Here is a 21,658-nt window from a genome sequence, read left to right as displayed (position 1 = left end):
CCCCCGCTTCCCCCACCACTACAAGGTTTTTCTGCGTGGTTTTAGAAAAACTGTCAGACCGTCACACCGCCCCATGGCTCTTCCACAATGTCCAACCCTGAAGCCTGCCATGCTCCTCCTGAGCATTGCGCCAAGACAGTGGGAGGATTCGAATGGGGGTCCATTGGACTCAGCGAACTTTATCCCGTGCGCGTCATGGAGGGATTCGCACCGATCCCTCATGCGCTTTTACCCCTTGCTTTTCCGCTGTGCAACTGTTCCAACTGCTGTGTTCCCCCTGAGCATCGCGTCAAGACCACAGGAAAATAAACCTGAACTAAGTCCAGATAAGTTGCGTTTTTGCACCTGCCTTCTTAGCAAGCTCTTCCCTTGTGCTCTCAGCCACTCTGCTTTCCGCTTGCTCTGTTTTGATACCGGATGATTGTGTCATAAACAAGCATTACTGCAGTTATCTGGTAGACTCTATTGTAGGCCGAATTTCTATTATAGCAATTTGGTCTACGTGTACGTAGAAACATATACGGTATACGTTTCTACTATATGCCATATATATTGCACATTTCTACTCTCCACTTTGACATTTAGCACTATTTTAACAACACAATGTTTCCCCTAAGTATGTGAAAGTGGTGGAAATCTCCTGGGCCCAATGTTACACAACGAGAGCACAAACTCTACATTATGTTTGGTACCCCACTATCAGGAATCATACTTTCCTGGTTGAATATTTACAATCAGGAAAGTATTCCTTTTCCTGATTATCTTCATTCACAGAGAATCTACTGCAAACCAGGTGTGCTCATATCGGCTTGACTTTCCTTTTTTTTTTGCATGATTGTTGGCTATAAAAGAATCAATACTTCCAAGTGGTACCTAAATTAAAAAACTCATCAAAAAAATTGCGTCAAAAATAGTAAAATACAAATGGTAAATTCAAAGCCACCAACCATATGAAATATGAAACTAAATTTTAAAAACTGAATTTCTAAAACTAATTTAAATTCTGTCAGAGATAGCTTTTTAGTCCTCTGTTAAAATGAATCTCCAAAGGTATACTAAATACTTGTCATAACCACATTAAGACAGAGATAATACTGAATCATGGTGTACAAAGAAGAAGTGGGAGCTGTTCCAAATGAACCTTAAAAATCTCCAAGTTAGCCTGGTGCATGCGCTCTTCGGGTCGAGGTGTTGTCCTGGGACTGGACGCCTCATTGTCTGAAAGTATGATGACATCTGGAGAAGGAGTTTGTCTGTCACGATCAACCTCACTAAAAATAAGAACAAAAACAAAAAGTTAGAACATCTAAAGACTGAGGTCAATCCAAGACAAATCAATTAGATGTATTTTTTTTCACTGCACTAAAAACAACTAAAGATGCTTTTCCACTGGCAAGTCTAACCGGTTTATGTGCAGTTCAGTTCTACCCCAGGTAGTGAGCTTTTCCACTGTTCCTCACTATTGTGGGTGGGGCGTGTGCATGCAGCAGCTGTGGTCAACTCTCCACTGATGTTTGCAGCAACACTCAGCAATGGAGAACTTCAAGGTTATGGTTGTGATTTTGATCAACTCAAATAAACTCATTTAATTTTGTCTTCTATCAATTCACTACTGGTCCAAACCTAATGATAAAAACTGAGATCTGCTGATTATGTCACTATGCATATGAATATTCTGGGATTTTTTTTAATGTGCAATCTTTAGGATTTAAGTAATGTAAAAAGATGTAAACCAATAGACACGCTTGAACGTTATTTTTTTTAAAAAGAAAAATTATTTAATTCACATCACACCAAGTTAATACTATGCAGTTCCACAGTTTGAAAAACTGTAAAAACTGTAGTCCAGTCAGAAAACTGACCACAGCTGCACCGTTTCTCTCTTTATTGCTGCCAGTTCTTCAAAGCAAAATTCTGCTGGCAGCATTGCTATATCACAGTCATTCCACTGCAAAACTTACACGCATACGTTCCTAGCACTGCTCCTGATTAAACTCAAAATAGCTTCTTTGTACTGAGCAGCTCTCGGTCCACAGGTAAACCAGAGTATTGCTTTTGCTGTCAGGTAATAATTAGCCAGTCAATCAATGCCGTCAGCTGTCAATCAAATCACTTTGGTGGCATACCTGGCTCGGTATAGCTAGTACTATCCTTGAATAGGTATGGAAATCTGAGAACGGCCGGGCAGAGTGATGCTGAATTTGCTAATGGAAAATTAATCTGGTCAGGGCGGAGCGGACCGGACCGGACTGGACCGGAACAGAACGAACTGGTTAGAGGCAGCTAGTGGAAAAACGTTTTAAAGGAACTGGTTTGAGACAAGCACTATGATTGTTACTAGAAAATCTGAATATTCAGACAATTAGGAAGATAAAACATGGTAAGATAAAATTTAGATTTTTCTTCTCTGCAACTTTGACATCAATGGAAAAAAAAAAAGTACTTGATGCATTTTGCTAAACCAAAACAGGTAAATCATAGAGATTAAAGATATTAAAACGGGATTGAATAGCTGTGATTTAATTTCTTATAAAGATCATGCCGCATTTATCTCAATACATAATTAAAACACATATGGGCTTTCATACAGTATTTGCTGACCCATCCAAATGATGAGAATCAGGTGTTCCAATCATTTTCCATGGCCACAGGTGAGGAAAATTAAGCACCTGGGTATGAAGATTGTTTTTACAAACATTATTGAAAGAATGTGTTCCTCTAAGGAGCTTGGTAAAACTGTGATAGGATGCCACCTGTGCAACAAATCCACTTGTGAAATTTTCTCACTCCTAAATATTCCACAGTCAACTGTACTATAAAAAGATGGAAGTCTTTGGGAAAGTCAGCCACTCAGCCATGAAGTGATAGGCCACGTAAACAGATGGAGCGGGGTCAGTGGCGCTGCAGCGCGTAATGCAAACAGGTCACAACTTTCTGCAGAGTCAATCACTACAGACCTCCAAACTTCATGTGGCCTTCAGATTAGTTCAAAAATAGTGATTAGAGAGCTTCATGGAATGGGTTTCCATGGTGACCAGCTGCATCCAAGCCATACATCACCAAGTATAATGCAAAGTGTGAGATGAGATGGTGTAAACCACGCCATCACTGGACTCTAGAGCAGTGGAAGCGCATTCGATGAGTGACGAATCACGCTTCTCCATCTGGAAACCTGATAGATAAGTCTGGGTTTGGCGGTTGCTAGGAGAACGATACTTGACTGACTGCATTGTGCCAAGTGTGAAGTCTGGTGGAGGGGGGGTCTGGTGTGGGGTTGCTTTTCAGGAGCTGGACTTGGCCCCTTAGTTCCAGTTAAAGGAACTCTGAATACTTCAACATACGAAGACATTTTGGATAATTCCATGTTCTCAACTTTAACAGTTTGGAGCTGACCCCTTTTTCTTTCTACATGACTGAGCACCAGAGCACAAAGCAAGGTCCATAAAGACATGGATGGCAGAGTCTGGTGTAGATGAACTTGACTGGCCTGCACAGAGTCCTGACCTCATCCTGATAGAACACCTTTGGGATGAATTAGAGCGGAGACTGAGAGCCAGGCCTTCTCTTCCAACATCACTATGTGACCTCACAAACGCACTTCTAGAATGGACAAAAATCCCCATAAATACTCCTATACCTTGTGGATAGCCTTCCCAGAAGAGTTGAAGCTGTTCTAGCTGCAAATGGTGGACCAACGTCATATTGATTAGGGATTAAGCTCATATGCGAGTCAAGGCAGATGAGCAAATTACTTTTGGTAATATAGTGTATTATAAAAGCTGAAAAGTAAATTACAAAACTATATTTGTGTTTGTCAAACAAGGCCAAGAGAAAGGCCTTGTTTGACTTGGGCAATTAGTTCATTCTGTTCTTGAAATTAATTTAATAAAATCAAAGAACCACGTTCAGAGTAGGACACTAGGCAGTGATATAAAGGGAGCCATATTGTTTGGGTTACACAGCATCCAAGCAGTTGCTGGATTTTTAGGAAATCCAATTAGGAAACAACAGGATCACAGTTGAGGTTTATTTGTGAATGCGGGTTCTGAACGCTGTTCAATTCTCTTGCTCCCATCTTTTAAGATAGTTGCTTGAACTCATTTAGATGTAAACTGACATTGTCAAAGTCAAGTCTACCTCAGATTGGATGCACCAACATATTGTTCAATGTTCTTTTTGTGTGTGGCAATTTTAAACTTTCAGTGCATTAGTAAACTATCACACAAATCAAAGCAATCATCTTAATTTTGTAGTCTGTAATTTTACAGGATACATGAATACTTTTGAGGAACGAATGTAACACAATGGGAAATTATATTCATTTGTACAATTCTTCACTAAATACCATAATAAGACTGTCAAATGGTTAACTCCTCAAGGGAAATTGAAAAGTTATGAAAGGAGAAGGCTGTCTCCGTGTGGCTAGCTCCGTGTCAGTTTCCTAAAAGCAAAGCAAAAGATGCAGGGAGGAAGGGGGAACCCCCACTGGGAGGAGCATGACAAACACTGAAGCAGGAGATGTGTCCCACAGCTGGTCTGTGCTATTGTATGAAAGTTGCGTGCAAATACCAATCGTCTGAAGCCACGTGACTGCATCGATTATTTGGCTTCAGACGAAGTATGTTGGAAAGAACAAAACTTTGTATTGTGCATTCTTGTTTGCCTTTCTCTCCGCTGTATGCTGTTTAATAAGTCTGTATTGCAGACTTATTAAACACGACACAGAAGTTTAAACCTGATTCTCCCCCAACTATAAAATCAATATTTGGGTTTGGGTTCAGGTCATAAATATAAACTAGTAAACCATATCCACTACTTTACTCACCACTACCTCAGGAATGCAGGTAGTGGTGTATAGCTGAGGTAATGCATAATATTTTGTGGATTACACCCTGAAAATTTTATACTATGAAGAAGTGCGAGAAAAAAAAACCTAAACATGCTAGTTAAATAAAAGGTGTGACCCTATTTAGAATACCAGATTACTTTATTCACCATAATCTTTTAGGAAGTAAATATTTGACTCACCATCTTCTTCCAGCACTCATATCCACTGGCTCATCCATAATGTTTTCCTTTCCATTCTTACTTTGACCGACATGAACACTGTGGCTGCCAAGCCTTAAACTTCCATTCAGCTTCTCTTCATATGCCGCACCCATTAGACTCTGGTGGTGGATGGAGCTGGCACTGGGGCCTTTTCCATCTCCAAGCGTCCCTGGAACCTCTAGGGCAGCCAGATCAGCTAAGTCCTTGCGTTTGAGAAGAGCAAGCATCTTCAGGCGCTCCATGGCCTCGTGACCCTCCATTTTTAGGCGCTTTGACAGAGCCTCCTCCCTCTCACTGGATGACTCCAGACCTCGCTTTAACAGGTTGAGCCTCAGTGTATCATCAGACATCCGCTCCATCCTAAGATTAACACAAGAAAAAAAGAGAGAAAAATAAAAGCATTAAAGTCAGATTAGACAAACTAGCCATGCCTCCAGTCACAAATTTAAGACAAAAGGGTCCGAAACTAATATTTGTTGGTCTTACAGTCATCATACTTCAGTTTTTAACAGGAGATGGACAATATGACCAAAATATTTAATTGCACAGTGTCTGTCCCCTTCACACACACAGTGAGCTTTGGCATCTCACCACTAAAATGAAACATCACGTTTTGACATTAAGGGTAGTTAGTGTTCAACTAACTGACCAAACAAAATATCAACATTCACAGATCAATGAATCGTTATAGTCTGCCAAATAATCTAAGCAGTCTTTTGCAATTATGATATTGCATTCAGGTCTAGTTGTGCAGGTGTATTTCGACAAAAACGTTGTTGTTCATCCTCGAAAGTGACATCCTCTTAAGGTCAGTTCAAGTGAAAAGAGACAAAGCAAATTGATACATGATACAAACAAAATATTTGAAACAGCAGCTGCTCAAAACTACAAAATCAGAGTCCTCTCCTCTCTGGTGGTCCTCTCACAGACCAGCTGTAGGACACCTCTCCAAAATCACTCAAACATTGAATTTTAAATGTCCAGTCACTGAATATCGAAGTCAAACAATGAACCACTTTGATAAGCAGTATTTTTTTCTCCCACATAATATGGTAGTAATGTGTTCCTTAAAACACAACCACAAGGTGGCGACACCCCGCCTCTCGCCCGGAACATTAGCTTGAGATCGGCACCAGCAACCCTCCCGACCCCACTAAGGGACAAGGGTGTAAAGAAAGCCTGACCAAAAGGTCAGGCAGAATATGTATGTTCTCCCTGTGATTCATTTATATATTTATTTTTAAATCATGTCACACCCTGGGTTCCATGGCTTCTTTTCACCAGGTTGTCAATTGTCCCACCAGGAGAAACAAGATAATTGATTTACTGTATACTAATGTAAAGGGTGCATACAGGGCTGTTTCCTTTCCCCCACTGCGCAAGTCAGTCCCAGTACATCCACATGGTCCAAAGGCAGGGTGTCTCCACTCACTCTATCAGAAGATGGACTCCTGAAGCAAAGGAGGCCTTTTTAAAATAATCTGATATCCAAGGGTATTGAGGGAATGACTTGGTGTCTAACAAATTATTTAAATTTCTGTGTAATCAAAATTCACAGACATATCTTAATATTATTCTCTTCCACCAAAATTCAATGCTACTTAAACAACAAACTATTGGTAACACAGGGAGTCCTGACTGTACTCAACCAGAAGAAGAAGGCCTTTAGGACTAAAGACAATGTGGAGACAAAGGCACCACAGAGGGAAGTGAAATGTTGCCTGAGGGAGGAACAAGATTGCTACACGAGGAAGGTGGAGCAAAAGCTTTGAGAAAACTGCTAGAGGGATGTCTGGGATGGTTTCAGAACAAAACCTCAACCAGTACATAGGGGGTAGGTAAAGAGAGAGATACAGTGCCTTGCAAAAGTATTCGGTCCCCTTGATCTTTTCAACCTTTTGCCGCTTTTCAGACTTCAAACATAAAGATCTAAAATTGTTATTATTTTGTGAAGAATCAACAACAACTGGGACACAATAGTGAAGTGGAACGAAATTTATTGGATATTTTAAACTACTACTTACTTGATATTGTAAGTAGTGCGTATGTGGCATCGTGTTTGCAGCCTGTTGCGGTTACTCCTCTCCTCGTTTTACTTTTTCAAATGTTTTTGATTAAAATTCAAACTTTTTTGATTGATTATTTGACAAGATTAATTATCTTTGCACCTTACTAGAAGCTTATCTTCAACAATGCTGACAGAGAGGAATAATCTTTTTCTTTGGTGCTGAGATACTTTTTTTTTTTTTTACTCTGCTGAGCATAACAACTTGGCCGCATTGTTTTCACCAGGGATCAGCTGATTGTGCTGAAACCAGCCGGCCTTCACCCAGTATGTGAGTGGTACCACCAGAGAGGAGAGGACTCTGGACTTGCTGGACCATTTCAGCCTGATGTTCACCCCTCGTCTATTTTGTTACCCTACGGGACAGAGATTAAGCAATAATTTTATGCCTTGGGTAGTTCATTCTTCACATCATACACAACTATCTATGTTGCATTTAGGGAACCTAATATTTCAGCCATCTGAAATAGCTAAGCCATCAATGCTGTGCACACTGTGGGATTCCCACCTTACTGACTGCAGCGTGTGCTTCTGTCATGGGAAAAAAAGTTTGCTCCAGATGTTAAAAAACAAACAAAATCAAATGAGGTCTAGGGAAATTTCACAAATGTTTGATTTTTGATGTGATGATTAAATTGAAAATACAAAAAACATCTATATTGTATTCTTTGAATCTCATGTGAAAATGATTACGGTGTTTAATTTTTACATTTCTGATTATCATTTAAAATAAGTGAACAAAAGTTAAACGGACCTACACTACCAGTGGTTGTATTCACCAAAAAATTTCAGTCTGAAGTTCAAACAGTGATGGAAAAATCTGATGGCCATCTGCCATTTTAACAAATTTCACAGACCTGATCACTTGGTGCTGCCGTGCAGACATTTTTAACTTCATGCACAGAGAATAAGTTACATTGTGGAGCTAACTTGAATGGATCAATAAAAGAAAAATTTCCTCCAAATATCATCTCTGATCTGGACACAAAACAACTCTGTGGGAGTTGACAGTGTCATGTTGAAGAGTGATGAACTTTGAAGAGTGTGTGATCCTGCTGTCCCACTCCAGCTGGATTTTTCTGCTGAGAAGAGTTGCTTTGGACTCAGGTGACAGACTCTTGCCAACTTCTGATCACTTCAACTGGAGAAATATTTCTTGATTTCAAAACTTTGTCAATGCAGAGAAAAAGTTACATCTATTCATCTGCTTGATGTGTGATCACACAATGTAGATAATCTGTTCAGCTTGTTGAGTATTACACCGAATGACAATTAAATGCTAATTACATACTAATAAGTATGTAATTATCAATTTAAAAAATTGATGGGTAAAAATGGGTTATGACTGGATTTTTTACCCCGTCAGTCAAAATGACAGACAACGAAGAAGTGTAGCATGACCTCTACACTGACCACTTATAAATTAAATAATTTGGTTTTGACATTTGGGGGCAGGTGTTTCCGCATTATTCCCAGTGCTCCTTTTTCCAAATAAACATGCAGAGGAAATCTGGCCTCCAACTGCTAGAAGGAAAACGCACACCACCTTTACGTTGAATGAGCCAGAAAGTATTTTTTCTGTCTCCTTTTTTGCCCTCTCTCTCCCTCTCATGAAAAATAAACCAAAGTCAAACTTGACGTAGCATTTGGAGGAATGTGTGGTGAAAGCGTCTACAAACGTTGCAGTCTTCTGAACTAAACTAACTGACAGCTTCCCAGCAGCATATTTTTTTCAAAACTTTCTTTCTGCTGTACGCTACCCCAAATAAACCCTTCTCTACCCTCCCCCAATTTTTCAAACTTTCATCTTTTCTCCTCCTTTTCAATGCAAGAACAAACATGACTATTCTCAGGGGCCATTTAAATGTAGTAAAAGCTACGTAGTTTCATTTGTTCATATTATACTGTCCAATCAGGTGAAGAGATGCCCATGTCGGTAGTAGGATGGTTAAGATAAAAAAAGGGACACTTGATTGTTTATCACCTATAGCCATCTTTCCAAATGTCTGTTCTTCCACTGAGTGGGAATATGTGTGTGTGAGACAGAGAAATGCTGTTTATCATACCTTACCTGCACACTAATGAGAAACTGCTCTTAGGAGTGTTGGACTGAGAAGTAGTTTGGGTGATGAGCATAGCAGACTCGCAATTTCACAAGGTGTTTGCTAATTGCTGCTGCTAGACTGGAAGCGCTGTGTGGGGAATGCGTGGATAGCTATGTGGGGCAATAGCTGTGCTGTGGACTGCAGCTCCAAGGAGGAGCTTTGTGGAAATCGGTGACGCTTTGTATGAGCAAGCATTTAGGCACCCTGAAAGGCTGCCACCAGAGGAGGTGGCCTAGCTCTTTTCGTCTCCATATTCCTCAAACAAAGTTGACATCAATGGGAGACAGGTTGCTCCTTGTGGAATGAGCTTCCAAACCACCTGATGGCACTGCGGACCATGGAGTCTTTCAAAAAAAATAAAAAATAGCCGAGGACTTCTGGGGTGGCGCTATGCTATAAAAGGCAGGAGAAAAGGCTGCTCTGAAGAACAAGAAAACTAGCGTTAAAATAAGGTAAAAACAACAGAACATAAGGAAAATTCATTCTTGAAGTGATTAAAAAACCCATGGAAAATATGGTTAAAAAAGGAAAGAGTAAGGAAGAGAAAGGAACAAGAGAAAAGAGTACCAGAATGGCGGCAGTACAAAGCCATGAAGCGGAACACTTGGAGCCACCGAACAAAGACCAGGACTCGGCTATACTTCAAGAGCTACGGGTCTACAAAAAGAACACGTGGTAGCGGTAGGAGACAACAAGAGAGCACTGGCTAGGATCAAAATGAGCATAAAGGAGCTCCTGGACAGGACAACATCCCTGGAAAAGAAAGTAGCTCACATGGAGGAAAGATTGGAAAGTCGAGATGACACAGATGGAGTGGGCTGCGACATTTCTACTCTGGGAAACAAAACTTTCAGAGTAATGCAGCGACTTAGAGTTGAGAATGAGGCACAACAATAATTTTAATAAATTGCTTCATAGCGCAATTTATTAAATTCCAGATTCAAATCACAGATGAGATGGACTTGTGCATTGAATGAGCACACCACTCACTGGTGAATAAACCAAAGGTTGAACCAAAATGTAACAGAAAATATTTTGTTAACTTTAAAACATAGTTAATGAACCTTGTTTCAGATATTGGAGAATGAATGTATCAATCATATCTAATGAAAATATTGTCAAAGAAATCAACGAGTCATTTAAGGAATATTTTGAAATGATAATGAGGAAGTTTCACCAGCAACATACAAAGGACGATAAGAGGGAAAATAATAGAAATATCATCCAGACTCAAAAAGGCTAGAATGAAAGAACAAAAGGAGTTGGAAAATGAGATCAAAGAATTGGAAAGGGAACACAATATAGGGGATAAAAACATAATGGGCGAGTTTAAAAAGGCAAGAGATAAATTAGAGGAAATACTGTCAAAGCAGAAGATCTTCTACGCTTTACAAGTCAAAGATATTATGAAATAGGCAATAGGGTGAGCTGTCTGTTGGCATTTCAACTTAGGAAAGCCCAAGCAAAAAGGCACGTCTCCAAAATAAAACATCCCTCAAATATGGCGACTAAAACATCACCTAAAGAAATAGCTGAAGCGTTTGCAGACCATTATAAAAAAAACTATATGATTATTTGGACAGAAATACTCAAGACAAAACATCCTCTTTTCGCAAAAGAATTAATATCCCAACTTTGTCAGAAGAAGAGTTGCTGGAAATGACCCGACCTATAACTTCACAGGAAATTCTGAATGTTATTAAAAACCTCAAAAACAACAAATCCTTGGGGACAGACGGAATGCCACAGGAGTTTTACAAAACATTTAAAGAACTAACGCCAGTGTTATGTAAGGTATTTAACTGCGCACTAACAGTGGGGGACCCCCCTAAAACATGGTCTCAAGTCATTATATCTGTAACACATTAAAATGGTAAAGACTCAACTATGTGTGAAGGCTATAGACCCGTGAGCTTGCTATGCAATGACTTAAACATACCAACATATTGGCAAAAAAAAATGCAAAAATATATAGCTAAATTTATTAAACCAGACCAAACAGGCTTTATTCCTGGCAGGCAGAGAGCAAACAACATTAGAAGAACACTGAATGTAATGTCACATACCAAACTTAAATCACAACCTTCCCTCTCGATTAGATTAGTAGATGCCCAAAAGGCTTTTAACAGGGCTTATAAAATGTTTTTTTTATATCAAACATTACTAGCCCTTGGGTTTTCACAGCAATTTGTTGAATGGGTGAAAATAATTTATAAAAATCCCAAATCCTGATTTGAATTAATGGGGATTGCTCATTAATTCGAGCAATACCCAACTAACTAAACTAACTAACTAACTAACTAACTCCTCTCTTGATCTCATGAGAGGAGTTAGACAGGGGGATTGTCTGAGTCCATTACTATTATATTAAACCGGTGGCAGAACCAATAAGACAAAATAAACAAATTCAGGGAATAGGAGATGAGGGAGAGGTGGAACATAAAATATAATTGTTTGCAGATGATTTATTAGTAGTATTAACAGAACCACTCTGGTCAGTACCAGCTCTACTAGAAAGTCTTAAAGAGTACAGGAATATGTCTGGATATACGACTAATGAAAGTAAATCGGTAGCAATGTTATCTGGTGAATGCCTAAAAGAAAAAGTAAAATTCAAATGGACCAATAAAGGGTTCAGATACCTGGGCATCACACCTCAAATTTCAGTTATTCAAAGCAAACTATGAAAAGCTGATTAAGGAAATGATAAAAGACCTAGAAAGATAGGAGATTCTACCACTGACCCTAGGTGGAAGGGTAGAATTAATTAGAATGAATGTCTTGCCAAGATTATTTGTATTCCAATCACTCCCAGTTTCCATTCCCAACTCCTTTTTAACAGAGCTGGATAACAGAATATCAAGGTTTGTATGGTAAAATAAAAAGACAAGAATTAAACTCAAAAACTCAAAGAATAATGGAGGGCTAGGTTTACCTGAATTAAGGAACTATTACTGGGCTGTTCAACTGAGAGCCCTAATCCTAAGGTTAGCAAAGAATCAGGAGACAATATGGGTAGATATGGAGCAAAGGGCCTACCCAACTCTGTCTCTGGATCAGTGGTTCTTAACCTTTTTTGAGGTACTGAACCCCCCAGTTACATATGCGCATTCACCGGACCCTTCTTATTCCAACAACACACAAAATACTTTGCAGTATTCTGATTTAGCAATGTAATTATATTAGCTGTGTAACCACCCCCACACCACTAGAGGCAGTACCAACCCCGAAAAGATGCGACTAAGGAGCAGATTTAGACTATAGAATTTGGTAAAAACGGTGAGTTTTGCTGAAGTAATTAAAGACAAAAGTTCAAATCCATGCTGAGAGTGAAACTCCTTCAATCAGTGCTCCTCCGCAGCTTTGATTGGCTAAGCAATGTAACGTGATCCTCTGCAGCAAGTGATGGCAAAGCGGGGCGTCATCACGACTTTACACAAGTGTGTCTTTACCTCCGCGGCAGAGGCTCCGCCGAACCCCTAAGACCGACTCATCGAACCCCTGGGGTTCGATCGAACCCAGGTTAAGAACCACTGCTCTAGATACATTACAGTTTACAACAAAGATGGTAAAAAAAAAATCTCAGGATTCCAAATAACAGGATTTAGGAACAATATTTGGTCAAGATTAAAAAAGAAATTAAATTTACCTGACTCTATATCAAAAATTGCTAAAAATTCAGATTTTAGCCCAGCTACTATGGATGCAGAGTTTGAGAGATGAACAATCAGAGGGCTGGTATTTATAGTACAGCTTTTTAAAGGGTCAACAATTAAATCTTTTAACAAATTCAACGGGAATTTAATCTACAAAAACTGATTTTTATAGATATCTGCAACTTAGACATTATCTCCAGAATCATAGTGAATGGCAGAAAATTTCAACAGATATGACAAAGACTGAAAAAATTCTATTATCAGTAGCAAAGGTGAACCAAAAAAAGGCCTGATCTCAAAACAAAAGCCTACAAAATGAATCAAATGTTAACAATAGGGAGATTAAGGAGAAGTGGGAACTGGAGGCTAATATAATAATAGCAGATAAGGATCGGAAGAAACATTTAGCTCTGGACACAAATTAACAGCCCGTCATGGAGGGAGTTCGACTGGAACGTTAAGATGCGTTATTTTAATTCTCCAATTACCACATCTAAAAATATCTCGGCTTTGTTGGAAAAATTGTGGAAAGGCAGGAGACTTTACTCATATTTTGAGATTGTCCAAGTTGGCCGAGTTTTGGAAAAATGTGCAGATATAAAAAGTATTTTAGGCATTTAATTAGATTTGGACCCATCTGTATATTTCAGGAATAATTTCCTTGGATATGATCGACAAAGACAATAAATACTTGATTAGAGTCTTGCTTCTGATTCTGAAGAAGTGTATTACATGTGCTTGGTTAAGACCACAACATTCCAGTATTAAACAGTGGAGAGACAGAATTAAAAAGGTCTACATTATGGAGAACAAAACATCAAAACTACAACTTAAAATGGAGACGTTTGAATCCAAGTGGAAACTTGCAACTAGATTCATATTGTAACCTTGACACCTTTATTTACTTACGTCCATACATTTTCAGTTTATTTTGTATTATTATTATTATGTACTTTTATTACTTTAGTCTTTATTTTGATTATGCTTACTTTTCTCCCTTTCACTGTAATTATTGTGGATTTATATATTTATGGATGTTAATGAATATTTGCTTCGCTTAATGAGGCTAATGTTTATCTGAGGCAAATGTATTTGTTTGCTTTTTTCCTCCATCAATAAATAAATAAGATGCGAAATGTGAGATGTAACAAACGTGTACATGTGTATACATTTGTATAAGTTACTGAAAATAAAGTTAAAAAAAACCTGAAAATATTCTTGTTCCTAAGAAAAATGATTTGCCTAAAGATTTATGAGTAATATTTAATAAGTTTTACTGTAATTCTGTAGAACTTTGAGCTTTACATAGGGTTATAAACAACATTTTATTACATTATTTCTCAAACATGCGTGAAAGAATCAAAGTCACATGAATGTTTTTGATGAGAGAATAACATAACATGACCGAAGATTAAAACAGTTTAACAAAATTTTCTCTCCTCATACCTCTTTAAGAATGAGAATTTTATTTGCACAAACTTGTGCAAAGAAAGAAGACTGGAAAATGTTTTGATTTTTGTAAGACATTTCAAAGTCCCTCTTTTGAATGAGCATAATTTGAGTTAACAGGTTTTGTTGTCAGCCAAGATAAAACATGAGTTAAGTATAGACTAACATACATTTACTTGTCTTTAAACTGCCACTTTATAAGGCAATACACACTTTCCACAAAACGGGCAAAGTGAGAGTCGCAGCTTTATTATTACATTAGACAACAGATCATTGTGAATGTCGTTATGACAACCAGTCGTCTATTTTAAGCCATACCACTAATCAATTCCTGTTCTGTTGTTGCCTGAGATATGGGGAGTTTAAGTTAAGGTAAATGGTACTGATAAGAGAGTAGGACGATATTTATAATAAGACACCTATTTTTGGGTAGATGAGTGAATGTGCAGTTTGAGACAAAGAGCAGAATAATTGCACTAAGGACTTCATGTCAACATACATCAAAGGTCTCTCCACACAAACTCCTAAAAACTAATTTGTCTGTTGTGGTGTTAATGTCAAGTATGGTTAAAAACTACAAATGGCCACCTGTGATGACATCATAAAGGAGCATTGGGCTCAGGTAGTACAGGTGACGCTGATTGTTATGATGATGCCCATGCTGGAAGTTTGTTGATACTGAATAAACTAATCACAAACAGTTCGACTCAGCGCACTCTTTTCAATAATACGTCATGGTGTCAGGAGTGCTGTAACATATCATGAGGCTGCAACTCTATTTGGCTACCGGAGACATGGCTGATGACAACGCAGAGAGAGTCGTTTCTGCTGGTCCATGTGTAACGTTCAGCATCCAGCCGCGGCTTGCAGGAGTGGGCCAAGTGAATACGACGATTCGAACGGTTTTGTGTGGCAAGTAACCTGAACTCTAGTTCTGAGGAAAACTCCAGGTCAACACGCTCATTTATTGTATGGAAGATGAGGCAGATGACGTTCTGCGGGGTCTGGCATTACCAGATGGGCAAAGAAACACATACCAAGGTGATGGTTTCCAAGTTTTCTTCGTTGTCAAGAAAAATGTCATTTATGAGCGAGCCAGGTTTAACATGCGCTAACAAGAGGAGTATGAAACCGTAGATGCCTTTGTTACTTCACTGTATCCGTTAGCAGAACATTACAGTTATGGAGCGCTACATGATAAATTGATTCAGATTGGTGGTGGGAATGCAGGATAAAAGGTTATCTGAACGCATGCAGCAAACCACAGACTGAATTTGTAGCTAAAGGAAATAAAATAACTTGTGTTAATATTATGCTAAAAGTTTAAGAAGGATTAAATATAAATAGATTAAATAGAGTTCTACTTATCCATCCATCCATTATCCCTAGTGGGGTCGGGAGAGATGCCGGTGCCTTTCTCCAGCGAACGTTTTGGGCGAGACGCGGGGTACACCCTGGACAGGTCGCCAGTCTGTCGCAATTTCACTGCATTGTTTTTAGATCCGCTAACTGATCATTTGGATTTAGGAGAAGTGCAAATAATTTTTTATTTTAATTGTATTTTTTTATTTGTTGCTTTTAAGATTCTATAGTTGTGGGTTTAAGTATTGTCTGCAATGTCTTCCAGTGACATGTAGTTACCCAGTAATATTTTACATTTCTCGTCAACTTAACATCTTTTAATACAAAAGCACATTGGACGGCAGTTAACCACTGGTGCAGCGCTGTTGCATGCCTCAGGGCGCATGCAACAGCGCTGTTGCGCCTCAGCAAGTCTGGAGGACTTGCTAAATTCTCTGGAGGAAACCCTGATTGCCTAAACGTGCTCCTCTGCAAGTTTTTTACTCAGTGATCACCAAAGCTACATTCTGCTTGGACTCTGTTGAACTTGTTCTGCCACATTCTTATCTGTCCACCTATCTGCTGTTCCCACATATTTTAATCAAGCTGTTTAATAAGTGCATAATGACACTGCTGAAACAAGCATTGCTTCCCCTATCATGTCATTGAGGCAACACACCCCATACCACCAGCACATAGAGAGCACACAGAAAATCATCCAACAATAACGCTGCATGGATATCTGCTTTTTTTTTTTAAATGGATCTTTTTTTGATGGCAGCCCTTACTGTTCTGCCAGCAGCAGCTGTAGTCCTGGTGCATATATGGCAACGGTAAAAATATACAAAAAAGCCTAAGTGCTTCATGCCCTGCCACTGACGCACAACAAAAATCAAGTCATCACATCTTATGAAAATTGACAAATCTGTAGGTTTGCCTACAAAAAAAAGCACATTTTTGCAGCAACCATTGATTCACAGCGTTACAGTTTGGTTATTTCTAGAAACACTTGAAAATGTTCTTACGGCTTATGAAGTGATCAAAGCAAATCTGCGGGATATTAGACAGCATAAATGGTCCCATGTATACAGTGGTGGGAACTGTACTTAAGTACAATTTCCGTGTATCTGTACTTAAGTAGATTTAATAATGGATACTTTATACTTTTACTCCACTACATTTTACAGTAAGTATCTGTACTTTCTACTTCACTACATTTCTACAAAAGTGTCGCGTTACTCGTTACATCCAAGTCGCGTTGCTCTTTTTTTCCGTTAAAATGTGAAGTTCAGGGACTGAAGGTGGCGCCGTAAAATCCAAGCAATAACGTGACTTAGTGTCTATTGTCACCCATCGGCTCCACCTTTACTCGCACGCGGAGCTCCAAGACATGCGCAGTGGTTTCCTCTGAGCGTCAGTAATATAATAGCTGCATAAATCATAAGATATGGCAACATGTAAAATCAGCAGCGCTTCGCTTTCACAGACGGTGGGGACTTTGTCCAATTTTTAACGTCACCTGGAAGGAAAGCTTAAAGAAAGGTAAGCTCCCTGGACGTGATGCTAGCAAAGCTAGCTGTATTTACTGAAACACATGTTGCATCTGATGAAAAAAAGTTGTCACTCATGCGCTGAATTACTGTGTGGAGATGTTGACTGAGGTGTTGCATATATGGGACAACGCTGTGACCAAAGTGCAATATAGTGATATGACATTCATGGACGATCCGATTCTTCTGGACGGATCTTGACTAAGTCCTATAGGACTGAAGCCTCACTGAGAGCCGTTCTTTGTTCTTGTAATGCTCTGCGTACTGCAGTAGCCATTTCATTAAAATATCTTTAATCTTTATATTTAATTGGCGAATAAATAAAACAAGAACGTAGGAACGCAGAGCATGCTCATTGCTCTTTGATTGTTTTCGTCACCTGTCATGGTGGCAGACGTTGCAGCAGGAGGGAGGATGAGAACAGTCATGGTACTCCTTCTGCTTGGTTATTTCTTGCTTATTGGGCCTTGGACAGTGTTCATAGTTGAGCGTTGTTAATTGCTATGTTTAATGGTGCAGACAATTATTATGGCAATATGGGCAACCGCCCAGGGTGTTATTTTTTTAGGGAAGGCAGGAGACCTCTGTGTATTGTGGCACAGAGATGAAAGCAAAACAGAATGAAGAAGAGTTTGAATCGTCACTGGTTAAATTTATTTCAGCTATAAGTATTTAATATCTAGGTGTTTTTATGGGAAAGTGAATCTTTCAGATCAATTTGAGAAGCAGTTTTGATAGGTGCACTAAATTTTATTGTCATGTAGCATGGGGTGCTGGTTTTGATTTGGTCTTGGGTTCGGTGGTCTAGACTACAACTCGGCTACGTGGCTCCTTGGTTCCATGTCCTCCTCTGCCAGTTGGATTTCTTTCAAAATAAATGTGTGGCAAAAAAAGTGAAGTTCATGTTATGTTAGGACAGGAGACAAGATGTTTCCATCCCTGAAATTATGATGCATAGAATCACATATCTAAGTCTAAATTATGTTACAGAGTAAACTCAATAAAACATGCTTTATCTGTGGCATTGTTCATTAAAATGGCACATTTCTGATGTATTAAAATTAAATACGATTGGTTCACTTAATGATATTGCTGAATGCATTGCCTAATCACTAAGTACTTTTACTTTTAATACTCAAGTATTTTTAAAAGCCAGTACCTTTTTACTTTTACTTAAGTAAAATGTTAATGTGGTACTTTGACTTTTACTTAAGTACATTTTTGTCTGTGTATTTGTACTTTTACTTAAGTAATTTTTTTGAGTACTTTCTCCACCACTGCATGTATACTATATTTTAAAAAAAAAAAGAAAAAAGAATAAATGAGTGTTGCTGAGATCCGGCACAGATGACGTCTGGAATTGTCTGCGTAAAAAAGGAGATAAACAAAACAAATTGTGTGGGGTACCCGTGAACAATAATATACAAATGGTAACAGCATGTTCATATGTGACTAATAAATTTGATGTCTCTCACATCAGCTCCCCAAAATACCAACGTTCAACATTAACCCAGTGAAGTGGTTATCTTGTTCTAGACACCCAATTTCAAGGTTTGTGTCTTTGTTATTGGTTCCCCCTTCTTAAGTTTTCATGAAAGCAAATTTTGGCAAGACAGGCAGAACTTCAATTATAGCTGCAAGTAACCTCATACGGCCCTCACAGCTCAGCGCTGCTCCCGCCTTGTGGCGACCAGGGCACCAGCGGCATCACCACCCAGTCACCATCATTATCGCTCTCATGCCATTCTTTTGCCTGTCCCCTGAGCGCATTTGGCAAATATTCCAAATAGCCTTCAATCCAGTGCAGTAAGAGTCCAGTAGCATGTCTTAAAAGTTTGGCTGAAACTCAACCTTTCAGAAGGGAGTTATTGTCACTTCCTCTTTTGTGGCAAAGGATTGGCGAGGACTTCCTGTAGGGTTTGATACATCTCAGCTGTGTCTGAATTCAGGGTATGCATCCCCCGAAGGCAAGGGTGTAACTTTGTGTTGCAAGTTGGTGGGAACGAGGAGGAGGTGGGGGATATACGTCCTGATCAGGGTTGTCTTATTAATAGTACCTTTAGTAAATAACCTTTTAGCAGGTATTAAACATACTACAAAATATAAATGTTAAAACGGATCTAATTAATCTATACGTCTTTCACTTGGTGATGGAATTACTGACAAAGGAACTTTTCAGTCATATTCTAATTTATGCTTGTATTTGCTCAATGCTTGCCTACAGATGAAAACAGTTTCACAATTCAGTAATACTTTTTGTCTGATTTTATCAAGTGCTAAAAACATCAACATCATGACATTCTGTAACAATCAAAATGTTATTAAACATTTCAAAAGCAGAATAAGCAACTTCTGTGTAAATCAAATAAATCCTTGTCAGTGCAAACTTTGTATTTTTCAATTATGTGATTCTGACTCCACAGCTGACCCTCAGTTGGTTGGCAAAACCTTTGTCCTGCTGAATTACACATAGCAGATGAGATATCATGTGTCTTTAATACATTAAAGACACAAAACCTTTTTAAGGTCTGGTTGGAGAAGTTGGTGAGTAGAGTGACCATCGGTGTCACTGGATTCTATAAAGCTGAGATGCTGATGTTTTTTATATGTAAAAATATATTTTCTCTCTGCAAATAAATCTGTTGTTTGGTTTCTCTGTAAAGATACAAGAAATGACTAAGCAAATTTCTGTTTTATATTGGCCAATTAAATTTTACTTAATTGTCACTGTAGGAGCCACAGTTTAAAATTTAACTAGCTTTGGCTCCCATGTTTTCTGAAATGGGTGATTCTTCTTTTGCGCCAACATTCCATGTCCCCATGTTTTGCTTACAATTATTTTTGTAAAATGTGCCAAATATTTACAACAAAGTATTTTAATTATACATTTAGATGTTTGCCATTATTCAAATTTAAATTAAATGCCTTTTAAATATTATTTGGTTCTTCACACACCTTTTTGATGACCGACATGCTCAATTTCATTGTGTCCGCAGTGCAATGGAATAGACTTCCTCATGAAGTTTAAACTATAATATATATATGTTTTTTATGTTTTTCTTCAATAAGTTGAATGACTGGACTAAACCTTATTTTAATATGCAATTGAATCTGTTTAAACCATTTTTCTTATTTGATATTTTCTTCATATTATACATGTAAAATGTTTATTCAGTAGAATTTAAAAGAACATTACATTAGATTTAGTCATTAAAGGTTTGTTATTCAGTTGAAGGTAGGCTAGCTAAATGTTGACCACATAAAGAGCTACAGGTAGATTAGTTCGAAAACAAGGTGGAAATTAGGGTGAAAAGTAATCATTTTAAGTAAAATAAAAAAATTTCAGATGATGGAATAGAGCTGCAGAGTAGTCTGAGGTATTAACAGATGTCTTTGCCATTTGTCTGTTTCCATTTCACTAATTGCCCCCATTGACTCCTGTGAAGGGAACACTGAGTTCCTATCATGGGAAAATCCACTACAGGGATATCACCTGTTTTTCCCAAATAGAGCCAGGACAAACACTCTGCCTATACTTTGACTTGTAAGAGGCAATCCTGCAACCAATGATGAAAATCGTCAGATTTTGGAATCGAAGACATTGATTTTCCACCCTGTTATGGGACAATCCACCATGTGATTTTACATTCCACACATGTTTTTATTAAATTTGTTGCAGAAACATTAAGTACTGTGAATCTTTCTGTGGCATGTTGGGAATTGAAGACCAATAAATGCACATATTGGTATAAGTTTTTAAAATTACCAATATTTTCTATGCTGTCAGTAATGAGTAAAAAAAGTTTTTTTTTTGTTTTTTTTTTTACAATAAAGACATAAATGATTCGCAACTACATCATGCGTTACAATTTCAAAAATAAAACATTATATAGTAAAAGGGACACACTCTTTTTAAGAAAAAGACATTTTTTTCAAAATTTACATGTTTAACCATTTGTGGTTTATATGTCACTAACAGGGTGGAACACATTCAGAGATAATGGTGAAAAAAAAACACCTGTAATTATTAATTTATCCAATCCTGAGCTTGCCCATTATTAATTTCTTATTGTTAAACATCTCAGTGTTGTAACACAATATTTAAAACTTAAATAATTTTTTTTTTTTCCAAAAGCAAAATGTTGCCGCAAAAAAGGAATCACCCAAATATTTCATTCTACTTGATGATTGCTCGAAATATTGCCACGCTCTATAAACAAATGATGCAATTTGTCCAGGGGAAAATGTATAAAAACGGGTGGTTATGTTGTGGAAGTCAGCAGAAAAAGACGAAAAAGATTTGAGTCTTGTTTAATTCTCAATGTCTTCCAACATAAAACCAAAAATGGAATGAACCACAACCGTTGGTCACTTCACACCTCACCTTCTCTCCTTCAAAATAAAAGCATACATTCTGGTGTGAAATATATACATTGTATCCGC

The 21,658-nt window shown here is 38.2% G+C and overlaps 2 protein-coding genes across 8 annotated transcripts in view; one reads left to right on the top strand and one right to left on the bottom strand.

Moving 5' to 3' along the window:
• Positions 1-21,658, top strand: part of dlgap3 (discs, large (Drosophila) homolog-associated protein 3) — a 908,365-nt gene that overhangs the window by 408,837 nt on the left and 477,870 nt on the right. The window lies entirely within an intron of this gene.
• The window catches only part of gatad2b (GATA zinc finger domain containing 2B), a 74,759-nt gene that overhangs the window by 41,083 nt on the left and 12,018 nt on the right, over positions 1-21,658 (bottom strand). For all 3 annotated transcript variants that reach the window (XM_008421569.2, XM_008421573.2, XM_008421572.2), the window contains exons 2-3: positions 5,029-5,409; positions 1,142-1,271 (exon numbers count right to left, since the gene is read on the bottom strand). In XM_008421569.2, the coding sequence (XP_008419791.1) occupies positions 1,142-1,271; positions 5,029-5,408 (510 nt within the window). In that variant the 5' untranslated portion in view covers position 5,409. The remainder of the gene's footprint in view (positions 1-1,141; positions 1,272-5,028; positions 5,410-21,658) is intronic.

Source organism: Poecilia reticulata, linkage group LG11 (genome assembly GCF_000633615.1).
Source record: "Poecilia reticulata strain Guanapo linkage group LG11, Guppy_female_1.0+MT, whole genome shotgun sequence".
Classification (NCBI taxonomy): domain Eukaryota; kingdom Metazoa; phylum Chordata; class Actinopteri; order Cyprinodontiformes; family Poeciliidae; genus Poecilia; species Poecilia reticulata.
The sequence above is the reverse complement of the archived record's forward strand: the minus strand, read 5'-3'. Positions and strand labels throughout refer to the sequence as shown.